Raw genomic sequence first — 14,494 nt, 5'->3', positions numbered from 1 at the left:
ACAGCGATTAGGCCTGGGCGGGGGGAGGGGCCATTGGAGGAGCTGCCAGGGCAGAAATGTCCAAAGAGGACGCCTAAGACCTAAGTGCAGAAGATACCAGCTCGGAAAGCAGAGGAGCCAGGTGGAACCTACCGTAAAGTCCCTTGCGGGCGGGATTGACGATGGAGAGGTCATTGCAGGGACTGCCCCCAATCACCAGATCGAATGGGCCCCATTCCTGGATCTGGGAGGACAAAGGTAATGTGATGGGCCTGCTGTCCAGGGACAGAGGCAGAAACAACCTGTGAGGTGGACGGTCACTGAGATTCCTCAGGGTATCTTCTCAGTGAGCAATCAGACCCAGCAAGGAGCCCCGGAGGTACCAACCAGCCTTCCCCAGGTGAGGAGAAACTGCTATGATGGTGCCACATGAATGCCCTCTCCCTCCTTCCCCCCCACTGCAGAGATAAACAGATCTCACGGACTCTAAGGGAAGACTGCCAGTACTCCCCTACCCCTGAAATGCAGACTGGTCAAAGATCTAACTTTCCAGAAGCGTTTAGATGACAGCAACCTCTCTTTAGTCCAGAACATATTACCACAAAGACTTCGGAAACAGCCAGGGGGCAGCTGGCGCCCCAGAGAGCAAGCTCCCCTAGCCACGCCCACCCCACTCTACACAGTGCTGAGGACGAAAGCAAGCTTTCCAGCTCTCCAGACAGGAGCTCTACAGTTCTGCCTTTGGCTCCCAAACCCCCATTTCCGTCTGCTCACTGCCCTCAGAAGCCACAGAAGTAAAATGGAAAAAGAGGGAGAAAGGCTGGAGGAGAAAGGGCAAAGAGGAAAACAGCTGGACGGAATGAAAGGACACCGCCCCAGGACGGACATACATGCTTCTGTGTGACGCTGCGGACGTCCCCGACGTACATGATCTTTCCCTGGTGCCGCACCATGCCCACCGTGATGGAGTCCTCACACACCTCGGAGGCGATGTAGCGGTCCACTTGGATGCCCAGGTCCTTCAGCACCAGGAGCCCTGTGGCAGCCATCAGGGAGCAAGCACTATCACCCAGAGCCAGCAACCCGACACCTGGTCTTAAGACTTATCCCACCAACTGCACACAGGGGGTCACCTTGCCTGCGTGAGGCTCCCGGGGTCTTTTCTCAAATCAAAGCAGATAAGCACAGATAAGCACTATGGCTGTGCTTCACTTTTGCCTAAGTGGAAGGTGGCCAAAGCCAGGAAAGACTAGCCAAGACAGCAGGTGGTTTCAGGTCAAGAGAGGTGCCCTTTTCTCAAGTGTCTATGTCCACTCCATGGTCATGTCTCACTCCCTATTACTTCCCTGTCACATGATACAGTTGAATGGCACCTGCTCTAAGGGCCCATCCTTGGCCCAGCTCCCCAGGAGGCCCCCTAGAACCCAGTACTTCCTATTCCTCAACCTAGGTTGATTTCCCGACCTTGGATGGCAAACGCCAAGTCACGGTCCCTTCATTGTTCTTTCTCTTAACTGGCTGGAGTGGCTTCCTTACCAGCCTCTCCACCAATGCTGCCTACTGATGCAGGAAAACAGTAGCACATCGAGGGACCAGAAAAAACAAGGGACAGTGACATCATTTCTACTGCTGCCAGTGGCTCCCCAGGGAGCGCCTCCAATAAGGTGCAACATGACCATCTGTCTTAATGTTCTGGACTGGCGTGGGGACCTCAGCTGGCTGGAACTTGCTATGTTGACCACGCTGGCCTCAGATGCAGAAGTCTAGATGCCTCTGCCTCCTGAGTGCTAGGATTAAAGGTATGCACACACCATGCCCAGCTCTGACAAACAATAGTCATTCCGTTATTGTTTTACTTCTTTTGAGACATAATCCAGGGAGGCCTTGAACTGGCTATGTAGCCTAGGATGAACGAGATCCGATCCTCTTGCTTCTGTACAAGTACCAGAATGAAGTGTGCACCATCAGGCTTAGGCTTTGGTTTTTTTGGGGTTTTTCTTCCCATTCTGAGACAGGGTTTCATCGTGTACCCCTGGCTATCCTAGAACTTGCTCTGTAGACCAGGCTGGCCTTGAACTCATAGAGATCCACCTGCCTCTGCCTCCTGAGTGCAGGGATTAAAGGCGTGTGTCCCCACCACCTGGTTCATGCCTACTTCTTAATCATCATTCAGTTTTAACAGCTACATAAACTCACTCTCTCCACTATCCAAAGAAAAGCAGGCCAGTCACCCAGGACCCATGCCACTGACCTGTAGCAATTCCATCAAAGAGAGACAGCACCCGGATGGGCTTCCTCTTCTCAGCTGGAACAGGCGGGTAAACCTTCGGGGGATCCTAAGTAGTGAGCATCATTGGTCAGCTCCAAGCCTGGCATGGCCTAGTTCCCCATCCCGTGCTGGCCCTCCTGCTGAGACCGGCAGGCCTTTGGGATGGATCTGTACGGCTCGCGCACATCCCGCTCCTTTTTGCGGCCTGCCCAGCCCTCACTGCCTACTGGAGAAGCAGCCTCAGGGGGGCTTGAGACTGCAGCCTAAACTAGACCCAGCACTCACAAATTCCTGGTCGTGGTTGTTGGCAAAGAACATCTGGAGCCGAGAAGGCCAGTCCTCCCGTCTCCGCAGCAGCCCGTAGGTGCCCTTGTGCCCACACATGTAGCAGTTCCAGGGGTCTTCCTTAATGGCGGCTTGGGCAGCCCCTGGCCCCACCAAAAGGTCCACACACTCCACACAAAAGCACCTGCGGGAAAGCCAGCGGGAGGACCGACCCTCAGACCCGGACGGGGCTGACGGAGGCGGCAGGAAAGCTGGCTGGACAATGGCGACCGGAGCTCCGTGGGCAGGCCCCGACCCTCACCTGCAGCAGTTATTGTTCCCACACATGAGCACTTCCCGGCCCCCACAGCAGATGGTGCAGTAGGACTGGTACCCGTCATCGTCATACTGGTACGCGCACTCCAAGAAGCAGTTCTAGGGCGAACGTGAGGAGTCAGGGCGGGGGTGGAAGGTTGGGGACACCCAGCCTCAGAGCCAAGCCAAGCCAGGCTCTGGACATGAGCGAGGCTGAGAGGCGAACAGCCCATCCTGCAAGTTCCACCCTGCGCCTTCTACAGGGGCTCCCAAGAGCATGGCAGCCTGCCTGACCCTGCCTCTGCCACCCACCCTCCAACCATGGCTGTAGCTCCCACTCCTGCCCACGGGGGGCGAAGACTTAAACCACAAAAGGATCTTCCATGACATAAACCAGAACAAGCCTGACTCTTTGGAGCCTAAGTGCACACGCGGGTCCATATCACAACCAGTCAGGCATTGGTTCCCAACGCCGAGAAAGGGGAGAGGTCACCTCTCAGGGGGGGGCGGTGGCCTTACCTTACAGTTCTGGCACATTCCACCAATGAAGAGCGGGTGCTCCAGGGTGACGTTGAGGCTTCCACACGAGATGCAGATGTCTGCAAGGTAACAGGTGGCCATGAACATCCATTCCCTGGAGCCCCTGCCCACCTGGAGCCGGACCCCAGCTAAGATAATATCCACCAAAGTGGGTGTCAGGATGGCAGTCCACACAGGTAGCTCACAGCCACAATCTCAGCATTTGAGAGGCTCAGAAAATCAAAAGGCATCCTGGACCACAATGTGAGTTCACGGCAAGCCTGAGAGGGAGATTCTGTCCCAAGATAAAGGAAAAAAAAAAAAACAAAACAAAAAAAAAAAAAACAACCAAACAAAACAGCAAAGCGCTGTGGAGATAGATGGCTCAGGCAAACATTGAGATCCAAGTTCAAATCCCCAGCATCCTCATGTTGCATCAACTGGGCTCAGTGGGTTAGGGGGGCTTGGGGGGGTATATGAAGGTAAGAAAGAAACATGCTGCAGGGAGTCACCGGGGAAGGTGAGGTAGGCATGACCAAGAGACATTGTACACACACATGCAGATCTCTGTGTGTTTAAGGCTAGCCTGGTCTACAAAGCGAGTTCCAGGACAGCCAAGGCTACACAGAGAGCCCCCCCCACCGGTTTCAAAAAAACAAAAAGCAAAGGAAAAAGGAAAAAAGAAAAAGTCAGGCATGGCAGTCTATGCCTGCAATCCCAGTGCTAGGGAGGGTAGAAAACAGGCATGTTCTTGGAGCTCACTGGCCACCCAGCACAGGGGAAATTTCTGAGCTCTAGGTTCAGCGAAGAGACCCTGCCTCTAAACAGAAGGTGGACAGCAACTGAGGAAGCCACCGGCCATCAGCCTATGCCCTCCACATACACATACATAAGTACTACTCATTTACAAATATCCCACATATTTTCTTCAAGGCAGCAGTTGGTATCCAATCTCAGAAGCTCATTTATCTCTTTCTTTCATTTATACCACCACCAGAAATAGGGTAGGGTGACATGGGGACGAAAACCCATTCATAAGAACAGGGTCTGGGTCCAAGCTGCCCTGGAGGGATTCCTCAGGCCCTCCTCCAGTCCTGTTTCTTTGTCAGATCATTACCTCGGGACCAGGGGAGGAAAATACTTAATACTGGCTTTGAGAAGGTGAAGACTGAAAAAGGCAAGGTCAACTTCAGCCAAGTTCAATCAACCACCCAAGGACAATCTTTCTCTGAACCCATTGGGGTGCTTCGTAACCCTAAAGGAGTAGGAGCCTCAGGTGAACGGAGGTGGTGGAGTATGCAGATAGGCCACCGGGGCCCGCATCACTTGTGCCACTCCACACCTATGGCCACACTATGCTTGTGTGAAGAGCAAGCCCACCCAGCTCCCAGACAACACTTACCCTCGATGTTCCGGCACTTCTGCCGCACCTCATACACCAGCCGCTCTGCAGGAGGAAAGCCTACATTAGGAGACTGCCCAGGTGGCCAGGACGGGCGCCCAGATGATGTCCGCCCCTCAGAGCTCCCAACTTTCTCTCTTTCCCAGACAGATGACGTCGGCCCCTCCACCCCTCAAAGCTCCCAATTCTCTCCCCTCTCTCTCTCCAGGCTCCTACCTCTTGTGCGCTCATCAATGATCTCCTTGACCTTGGGCTTCTCTGTTGTGCTCTTTCTAGGTTTCTTGGCTGGTGGGGGTGGGGCGTAAGCAGCGGCCTCTGGCTCAACCCACATGTCCGTGTAAACTTCCTTGTATGGGTTCTTCTCTTCTGCACCAGGAAGGCAGGTGATCACACCACTTACAGGCTAATCCTAGCACAGTCCCCATGGTGGGGCACATTTCCCAGGCTGCTTTCCCACCTCCAAGTTCTGGGGTTCCAGTGAGCCAACGGACGACAGGCTACTTTGGAATCACGGAGCATCAGCAGCAGGGAAGCCATTTCTATGCTGCCCTACTGTGGGTGGGGCCACTACGGCTCTCCCAAATGCGCCTTTCCCAGTCCCCGCTGCAGTCCGCCAGACCCGTTTGCTACCTTTACCTTCTGGTGGCTCTAGGCCCTTAGGACCAGATGGCTGGAACCCTCCGAGGGCCCATTCAATCATCTGCTTGTTCTGCACCTCCACAGCCTTGCCAGTGTCACTTTCGTCACTGTCATGGCAGGCTGGAAAGAGCTTCCCAGCACGGCTGCTAGCCACCTGGAAGGCAACAGAAGTAGGGACAGGTGAGATGATAGGGGAAGCCCAACTCATAGGGGCAAAGGTGGGCGGGCAGTGGGCGGGAAAACACCAGGAGGGAGGGTGAAGAAGGGACTCAGGCCCACCTAGCGAAGCTCAAGTTTCCGGGGAGCCTGGCGGCCTCACCGATTAAACTCGGCGGAGATGCTGGGGACATGCTCACCTGGAGGACTTCGTAGATGGCTTTGCGGTACATGGGCTGCTTGTTGTAGGTGGCCTGGTGGAACGCACTGCAGAAGGAGCTCAGGGGCATGAGCTTCTCCACGCACACCTAGGGGCCAAGCCAGTCTTAGTTTGTTCCTTCCGTGAGACACGGCCTCGCGCTACAGTTCTGCATGGCCTGGCACTCACTCTGTAGCTCAGGTTGGTCTTGAACTTGTGCTCCTTCAGGTTCAGTGGGGATTACTACAGCCAGCTGTTCCCTATATGGTTAAGCCACGTGCCTTGTAACTGTTAATCTTGGGGAACATTAGAGTCCCTGGACCCTCTGGGGCTCAGAGGCAATGACAAAAATGACGAAGAGCAAAAGAGGAGCCCCAGTCAAGAACGGGAAAACATCTGAAGGGCCCTCACAGCTGATGGACCAGCAGGCTTCCTCCACTGACCCCACACAGGAGGGTAAGCAGAGGGCATTTCCACTGCCTTTGTTCCAGACTGTACCCACAGACGGTCACAGACCAAGACCCCTTACTTTCTTTCCCAACCTCCTGACCACCAAGCCAAAAACTCACCACTGAGAACTTGCCGTCTCCAAACCACATGACCCAGCGAGTGCCTTCAGCGGCTCGGCTCCGGCCCGTCATCCACCAAGACACAATTCGGCCTGGCCACCAGGAGAAGCCCCGAAGTTTCCCCCATACCAGCTCTCCAATGCCGAAGCCCCGGCCATCCTAGAGCCCCAAGGTGCGAAAATCATTACACAGCAGTCCTAAGTCCCAGCCACCCTGAAGCCTCCCAGAGCAAAACTGCAGTCCTGGGCATCTGAGGGAAGGAGAGAACCCCATGAGAATGGAGGGAGACAGAGCCAACTCAGTAACCTGGGGAAGCTCTGAAGCAGCCAGGAGGAGATAGCAGGAGGAAAGGGGAAGATCTGACAGGGAAAGACCCCAGGAAAAAGCCAGTCACCAGGGCTACTAGAGAGGCAGCCTGCTCACCTCATACTCAGGCTCATCATCAGCTGCTTTGGTGGCATTCTTGTCCCCAGCATCAGCCCCGACTGGCTCAGGGGTGGTGGCCACAGTAGGGGACGCAGGGTCCGTGGGCTGCTGCACAGCAGGAGGGCTGGCCTCCTCCACCTTCTGAGACTCTCCAGAGGCCTGGTTTTCTTCCACAGCATTCATTACTGCAATTACCTTGGCTTTCTTCTCAGCCTGGGGAAATGGGGACAGGAAGTCACCTTGACCCCTCCAGAAATGAGCAAGGCCACGTGACACTCCAGCCTATCAGTCAGTGGTCTGGAGAGAGCGTAAAGAAAAACAGCTGAAGCTGGAAGGCCTACTCAACAATCCTTCCTGCCTCTGAGGAAACCTCCCTCTTGGCCCAGAATCTGCCCTCTGACCTTTTCTGACACAGGATCTCACAGAGCCCAGGCTGGCCTCAAACTTGCTATGTAGCTGAGGGCGATCCTGAACTCTTGGTCCTCCTGCATCCACCTCTTAAATTCTAGGACTACAAGCCACGCCCAACAGCATGTGCTTGTAATCCCAGCAATCAGAAAGGCAGCAGAGGCAGGCAGATCTCTGAGTGTGAGACTAGCCTGCTCTACAAAGTTGAGTCCAGGACAGTCAAGGCTACACAGAGAAACCCTGTCTTGAAACAAACCAAACCAAATTCTAGGATTCCAGGCACACACCACAAGGGCTGGCGTCTCAAATATGAATTACACACCATGTTTCAGGCAAGGATCTTGGCTCCAAACTTAGTTGGGAGTCTTGCTTCTCAACTGAGAAAGTGAATGAGCTTTCAGACCACAGCTGTGCGAGGCCTCTAGGTACTATAGAGTCCATCTCTGACAGAGTAATGGAACGCTCTGTAAATGCCTGTTCCTAGGAGAAGGCCACGTCACTCATCACACAATGGAGAGTGCTGTCCGTTACAGCGGCACCTCTCCCACCATCACCGTGTGCTCATTCAGCTGGGCGTATGGACCAGGAGCTGCCTCTGCCATTCCAAACAAACCCTCACTGATTCTCTCACTGAAAGACCCCATCCTCTCTCTCTACCGCATGCTGTTGAGACGAACGGCTGTGAGCCCAATCTCGTCTAAAAACCTGCTCAAAGCCAGGAAGGCTAGTTGGCGCCCTTAATGCTGGCACTTAGAAGGCAGAGGCAAGCAGAGCTCTGAGTCTGAGGTCAGCCTGGTCTACACAGTGAGTTCCTAGGTGGCCAGGTACATACATAAGACAGACCTTGTCTTAGAAAAAGAGACGAAACCAAACAAACTCCTGCTCAAAGACCCCTTTAAGGTACAGGATTGACACCAAGTTGACCATTCAGCTCACCTCCACCAGGAAATCTAGAGCACGTGTCTTCCCTTCCAAGATTCAAAGTGCTGCACCTATTCTCACCATAGCGGCTGGGGACAGAGCAGGGAGAGGAGCCATGCCCTTTCCTCTTTTCTTGCTTTTTTGAGACAGGGTTTCTCTGTGTAGCCCTGGCTGTTCTGGAACTCATTCTGTATGTAGACTAGGCTAGCCTCAAATTCAGAGATTGACTGGGAGGCCAGCTTAGAATACTTTGCAATCAGCTTCTCTAAAAAAATAAATAAATAAATAATAAACAGCTCCTCGTTGGGAGCTTAAGAACTAGTTGGCGTGGCAACTCATTAGAAGCTGACTGGCCATCTAGAAGCTGAACATCTAGACTGGAAGCTTCTGGTCCCTTTCCTTGACCCGATTAAGAACCAGAAACACGTGTACCCAGGATCTCAAGGATGCTCCCACGGGCTGCCCGGGCACCGCAGGGTCGCCTTGAAGGTGGTCTACCCGAATTTTATTCCAGGCTACATGTTTCTGCCTCAGGGCAACAACCCAGTTCCGCTTCTGGCGGTGAGGTGATCCCTAAAATACAGACGGTGGGAATTTTGAGTGTTTGCTCTTTGGTTTAACAAATCTCAAATGGAATGATACAGCTGGGGAATGTAGCTCAAGGCCGGGGAGGGAAGGAATGCAAGGCAATTGCTCAACTCTCCCCAGCCCCACCCTCACCTGGCCTGGGCTTGCTTTCCCTTCCTTCCACCAATTAGCTATCACTTCCCCCAAGGAGGTGCACCAGGGCTGGCTTTGCGTGCGGTGTGCCTTCCTTTCTCCCTGGAGCTACCGCCTCTGCTGGAATCATCTGCAGAAGTCACACACACAGACGCACCGCTGCCCAGATGTTGCCTCCTCTCTCCTCCCACCATGCCTCCCAGAACTTCTGACAACCATGACAGACTCGACTTATGCAGCTGCCACCAACGACCCAAAGACCCTGGGTTACAGCTCCTCAGCCAGCATGAGGCATGAAGCTTGCAGAGGAAGGGGCCTGCTACCACTTCCACAGCGAGGAGTATGTGGTGGGCGAAGGCTCCTCCCGAGTCGTGCCTGCTTTCGCCCTTATTATTCCCCCATAGCTCCTTTGTCTTTCTCCTCACCCCTTTCACCACAGTTCGTGAAAATTCTTCTCCCACAACTTCCCCCGGTTTGTCAGATGCCGCTGCTGATAGCTGCCTTAGCATCTCCAATCCACCAGCGCAAAACATGTGCCCGGCACAGCTCGGGCTGGCAGAAGAGGAAGGGGGCCTCCACCCGGACCAGCACAGTAGAGGGGGTTAGCAGCAGGAGGCCAGAGGAAAGGGGAAGGGGGGGCTGCGCAGCCGGTGGGGGAGGGGCTCATTAGAATAGTCAGCCTGGCAGTACAACCACCCTCCTTCCCACGTTCACTACCTCTACTCGCCGAGCAGACAATAGGAAAGGGAAGGGTTAACTAGGGGCTCTAGCATTTGGTGTCTTAAGCCCTGAGACTGGGCAAGGTCCAGAAGGGACACGCCACCATCCCCCAATACCCTTGGCTCAAGAAAGCCACTTGGCCTGGAGTTCCTCAGACCCAGGAAAGCCCTGGTAACTCTAGGTCTACGGCTTCCCTGTCCAGTTCCACCTCGGTCAGGCAGCTGTACCGGCTCCTCCTCTCCCTGGGACTCCCAATCCAAAGGTCAGAGGTCTGATTGTCTCTGCCGCCAAACCCACGCGGCTTTGGGCTATCTCAGTGTCACAAAACACCAGGCTACCCTCCACGACCCCGAGGTTCGCACTACTCCCTTGCTATGGCTCACCACTTCTTTCTGGCTGCCGGCCTAGGGATACAGAAATATTGGGGTGTTATTAGGGGAGGAAACTGTCTCTCTCCAGAGGCCCAGAGCTGGTAAGGCCTTGAGGCCAACATGGTCCTCCAAGAAGGCACACAGGTCAACAACTGCCAGGCACCCAGGCACCCAACAACTCCAGCTACAGCCCAGGCTACTTCCAACCCAACTCTGGTCCTCTACTGCCTTCAGCCGGGCCGTCTGCCTCAAGCCTGCAGTTACCACCATCAGGGCTGATCTTCCTGTCCCCTGAGCGTGCCAGGTGACACTTGAGACCAGGGACGCGCGGGGCCTTGAAGCTCCAAAACTCGAGTTAGTGGGACCGACCTAAGTCAGCATCCCCGGAACTCAGTTGGGACGGAGGCTGGCTTGACTCTTTGCAACACTGAGGGCTGCGAGGATCCTCCCACCGGCCCAGCCAACCTCCCCGCCCCCGGTAACCCTAGGGCTCTGTCCAAGAACCTACCCATAAGGCCAGGTGCAGCCCCTCTGCGGTCCGGCTCAGGTGTGAGCCCCGGCCTGAAGCTCTGTAAATAGCTGCCCGTCTGGGGGGAGGGGCAGGGGGCGCTGGGGCTGGGGGCGGAGGGGGCCAGAGGGAGGGGGAGGGGGCGCTGGGGGGGAGGGAGGGAACATTTTCTTTGTCTAGAACTCCAGGTCACGTGGGCCCCGCTGGAGTTCCTGGTTGGCTACGCCCGGGCCGGGGGAGGGGGCCGGCCTCCTACGCTGGCGCTGGGCCAGCCCCTCACCCCGGCCCGAGGGGCGCGGGGGGCCTGGGGGCGAGGTTGGCCAGTCCGTTCCCAGGGGCCCGCCCCTCCTGCCAGCTCCCGCGAGCCGCCCGCTCTGCCCCCTTCCCCCAACTTTGGGGATGGGGGAATATAGGGAGGATGGGGGTCCTGTGGGAGGTGGGTTGCTTACGGTCCTCGGGCGGACCCAGAACAGCCGTGGTGGGAAAGGAGCGCTGGCTTCAAACAGCCAGAGAGTGCCGGGAGAAAGTTGTAGAAAGTGAGTTTCGAAGAAACACGAGCGAAGAAAAGAGTGCGAGCGAGCGCGGGAGCGCGCGAGCGAGTTTACGGATTAGAGATGAGGCCGGGAGTTTACAGCGAAGCAGTTTGAGGAAACCCAGCAAGCAGACGCGGGTGGAGAGCACGCAGGTTGAGGGCGCCCCAGAACAAGAACTGCTGTAGGGGACAACCCCCTCTCCACGTTACAGGTGAATGGAGGCGGGGTGCGTTCAAAGTGGCGTTGACAAGTCAGACTTTGAAAACTCCTTCCCGGGCCAGTCCCCGGGGCCCCCAGGTCACTATTGGTTGCCTCGTTTTTCTGCCTGTAAGGAGCAGGGCCTTCATTCACAGCTAAGGCATCCTGCGGCTCAAGAGGCCGCTGTTACAAAGACCTATGGTGGTGAAGTACGCCTGTAATCCTAGCACGTGGGAGACAGAGAGCAGGAGTTCAAGATCATCCTCGACTAACAGAAGGTCAAGGCCAGCGTGAACATCATGAATCCCTGTCTCAACAATTACGGGATGGAGACACACATACACTTAGAACCGTGCTCTCACGAACATGCTGGTGTCTCCTGGAACCACCACGTGCGGCCTAGGCCATTTAAAGACAATCCTAAGTAAAGGCACAGTACCCCAAGGTGAACACAAACACATCGCTCCCAGCCCTCCATTAGGGGACAGAAGCATCAGACACAGAAACACTGGTTCCTGCCCTCAGGAAGCTGACGGATTCCACTAGACTTGGGAAGAAGGGGGGTGCAAACCCCTGTGTGGATAAGTATCAAGCCCACCAAGCAGATAGATGGCAGAAGACAGCATGAGATGAAGGATGTGATTGAGGAGGTGAAAGATCACAAGGTGAACAGGATTTGGAGGAGGCAGGCAGGCAGGCAGGATACGTCAGGTATTAGAAGGGAAGGAAGAACTCTCCCAACCCTCTCAGTTCAGACTCGAAACGGCCATGGTTTTGAAAAGGCTGGGTAGTGGGAATGGGTCAAGAACGGGAATGGAGATGATTAGCCAGGATTCAGTTTGCAAAATTAATTAGAACAAAGAACTGGAGGTGAATGCACCCCAGCAGGGCACTGCTGTTTGGCTAGTACACTTGTCAAAAAACCAACCGAACTTGAAATCTGATCCCATTTCCACGACCTTGACACAGACCACTTAACCCTGAGAAGTCTGTTTTCTCATCTGCAGAATAGGGGTGATGATATCAGCCCTCTAGAACCTAGGAAATCAGCATCCTAATGACAATGAGCTGGCATGCACCAGCTGAAACAGGTACAGGTATAATGAGGTGCAGGGATGAACTATTAAGGAGCTCCCTCCATCTCACCTGGGGCTCAGCTCACCCTTCCTGAGACCATTAGAGCAAGTGAGTGACTGAAAAGGCTTTCTCCATGTAAAATTTATGGGTACAGGGCCAGGCCTGATAGTGCATGCTGTAAACCCAGCACTTAGGGAGCAAAGAGATCTGGAGATCATTGTTGTGAGATCACTTCAAGTTTGAGGCCATCATGGGCTACAGAGTGAGACTCTGTCTCAAAAAATAAAGAATAACTTTTGGAGTACAAACCTCCCCCACAAGAAAAAAAAAAAAAAAAAAAAAAAAAAAAAAAGCACCATTCCCTGCCATCCCAGGAACTCTAGAGGTCTTCTGCTGCTCCAATGCACTTTTCAACGCAATAGTGGTATTTGGTATTTGTTTGGGCCAGCTATTCAGGTCACACAAACTGTGAGGAGAAGCCATGAGCTTGGGGCTGTGGTGTGGCTCCAGAGTAGGCCACGTGCTCAAACTCTGGTCCCTAGCACCCTCTCACTCCTAAGAGAGAAGGAAGTCCTAAAATGACTCCTCTTGCCATCTTCTGACCTTTCAGATGTGGACTGTAAAAGACTTGCTCCCTGCAGCCTGCTCAGACTCAATCAATACCCCAGACCTCCCCAAAACAATACAAAACAAAACAAAAAAACCTTTCTGCCCTGTGGCTTGGCTGTTCTTTTCAGTGTAAGCCATACCAGCTTCTAACTCATTATGTGGCCAAGGCTAGCCTTGAACACATCTGGTCTTCAGATATCCTTCATGTCTCACCTTCCCTCACAACGTGGCTGACTGCCTTAAATTCTACCTTACTTCTTCAGGCAGCCAGGATGCCAAGCCTCAGAGATGAACTGAGCCATTTACCTTTTCTTAGTCCACCCACAAAGCAGACTGTCTTTGACTTTCCAAAGTAAGGTAGTTCCTGTGAAGTCTTTTGCCTGAGATGAAGATAGTCAGCCTAAAATAGCAGCATCAGGTAAGACAAGCCATGTTCTTGAAACTGCTTGCGTTCAATTCTTTCTTTCTCTCTCTCTCTCTCTCTCTCTCTCTCTCTTTCTTTTTGTTTTTCACGACAGGGTTTCTCTGTGTAGCCTTGGCTGTCCTGGACTTGCTTAGTAGACCAGGCTGGCCTCAAACTCAGAGATCCACCTGTCTCTGCCTCCCTGAGTGCCGGGATTACAGCCGTTCACCACCGAACCCAGCTGAAACTGCTTTCAACATATGCTCCTGGTAGAAGATGCGATGGATGCCACGAGCCTGGAAGAGGCCATGGGAGGATGGATCTGTCACAGCCCAACAGAGAAGGCCTGAAAATAGTGAATGTTCTGTCTTGAACACAGACAGCTATGACCCAATAAGCCACCAGAGGTAATAAACGGCTCTTAAAGGGTACCTGAGCCTCAGCCCTGATCCTGAATTCATCAGGCAAACTTGACTTTAACTACATTTCCCAGGGATGCTTATACCAGTACACTGTCAGAAAACATCATGACAGGGTTCTGCTCTGAGTGGCAGGAGCATGTCCTGTCAGGAAGCTTCCTTTCCTCTACACGTCACTTTCCTGGGACACTGAAGCACAAAATGAGAGGTGAGCACACTTGGTTTCCAAGTGGCACTGATATCAGATGAGCCTCCAGATCACTAGGCAAAGCGCAGTACTGCCTGCAGGTCGGTGCTAACAGTCACACCAGCTTAACAAGCTGAAACCCTAGCTAACCTTTTATGCCAGTTTAGCAGTTCTCTCCACCAACAAAGTTCCTCTAACCCTGGGCTGTCCAGGGAAGTAGCTCCTGGCTGTATGTAGCTAGTTAAATTAGCTAAAATTAAGTAAAAATGAAACAGCAGTTCCTCAAGTTGCATTAGCCACGTTCTACATGTCCAAGAACCGCCATTTTGGATGCATGGCTCAGAATACGGAACAGTCCCGTTATCACAGAAAGTTCTGGGTAGGGCTGCCGAGACCTTCGCACCCTTATCTCCCCTCCTGTTCCTTATCTCCCAGTCCTTTCCTGCTCCCTGCCATTCCACTGTCTAATCTCACAGACGACTGGCCTAGCCTCTTAGGAAGAGGGCTGGACTCATCTCCATGAGATTACAGGTCCCTAGAGGGCAGGCATGCAATCTTCCTCGGCTTCCTGTGGAAACTATGGACAGAGCACCTTGCTGGCCATGGTGGAGGAAAAATGCAGTGTTGGCTCGACTGAAATGCAGCACTGCCTCAGGAGCTTCCTCTGCATCCATCCCCCAATC

The 14,494-nt window shown here is 53.8% G+C and overlaps 1 protein-coding gene across 8 annotated transcripts in view; it reads right to left on the bottom strand.

Annotated features, from left to right (window-relative positions):
• The window catches only part of Dnmt3a (DNA methyltransferase 3 alpha), a 106,276-nt gene that overhangs the window by 10,841 nt on the left and 80,941 nt on the right, over nt 1-14,494 (bottom strand). For all 8 annotated transcript variants that reach the window (XM_060365227.1, XM_060365226.1, XM_021648280.2 and 5 more), the window contains 12 exons: nt 6,735-6,950; nt 6,312-6,470; nt 5,744-5,851; nt 5,385-5,541; nt 4,965-5,114; nt 4,749-4,793; nt 3,347-3,426; nt 2,835-2,947; nt 2,534-2,717; nt 2,231-2,315; nt 870-1,015; nt 133-223 (listed from right to left, as the gene is read on the bottom strand). In XM_060365227.1, coding sequence (XP_060221210.1) covers nt 133-223; nt 870-1,015; nt 2,231-2,315; nt 2,534-2,717; nt 2,835-2,947; nt 3,347-3,426; nt 4,749-4,793; nt 4,965-5,114; nt 5,385-5,541; nt 5,744-5,851; nt 6,312-6,470; nt 6,735-6,950 — 1,534 coding nt within the window. The remainder of the gene's footprint in view (nt 1-132; nt 224-869; nt 1,016-2,230; nt 2,316-2,533; nt 2,718-2,834; nt 2,948-3,346; nt 3,427-4,748; nt 4,794-4,964; nt 5,115-5,384; nt 5,542-5,743; nt 5,852-6,311; nt 6,471-6,734; nt 6,951-14,494) is intronic.

This window comes from Meriones unguiculatus, chromosome 1 (genome assembly GCF_030254825.1).
Source record: "Meriones unguiculatus strain TT.TT164.6M chromosome 1, Bangor_MerUng_6.1, whole genome shotgun sequence".
Classification (NCBI taxonomy): Eukaryota; Metazoa; Chordata; class Mammalia; order Rodentia; family Muridae; genus Meriones; species Meriones unguiculatus.
Note: the sequence above shows the minus strand (reverse complement) of the source record. Positions and strands in the feature narration are given on the sequence as shown.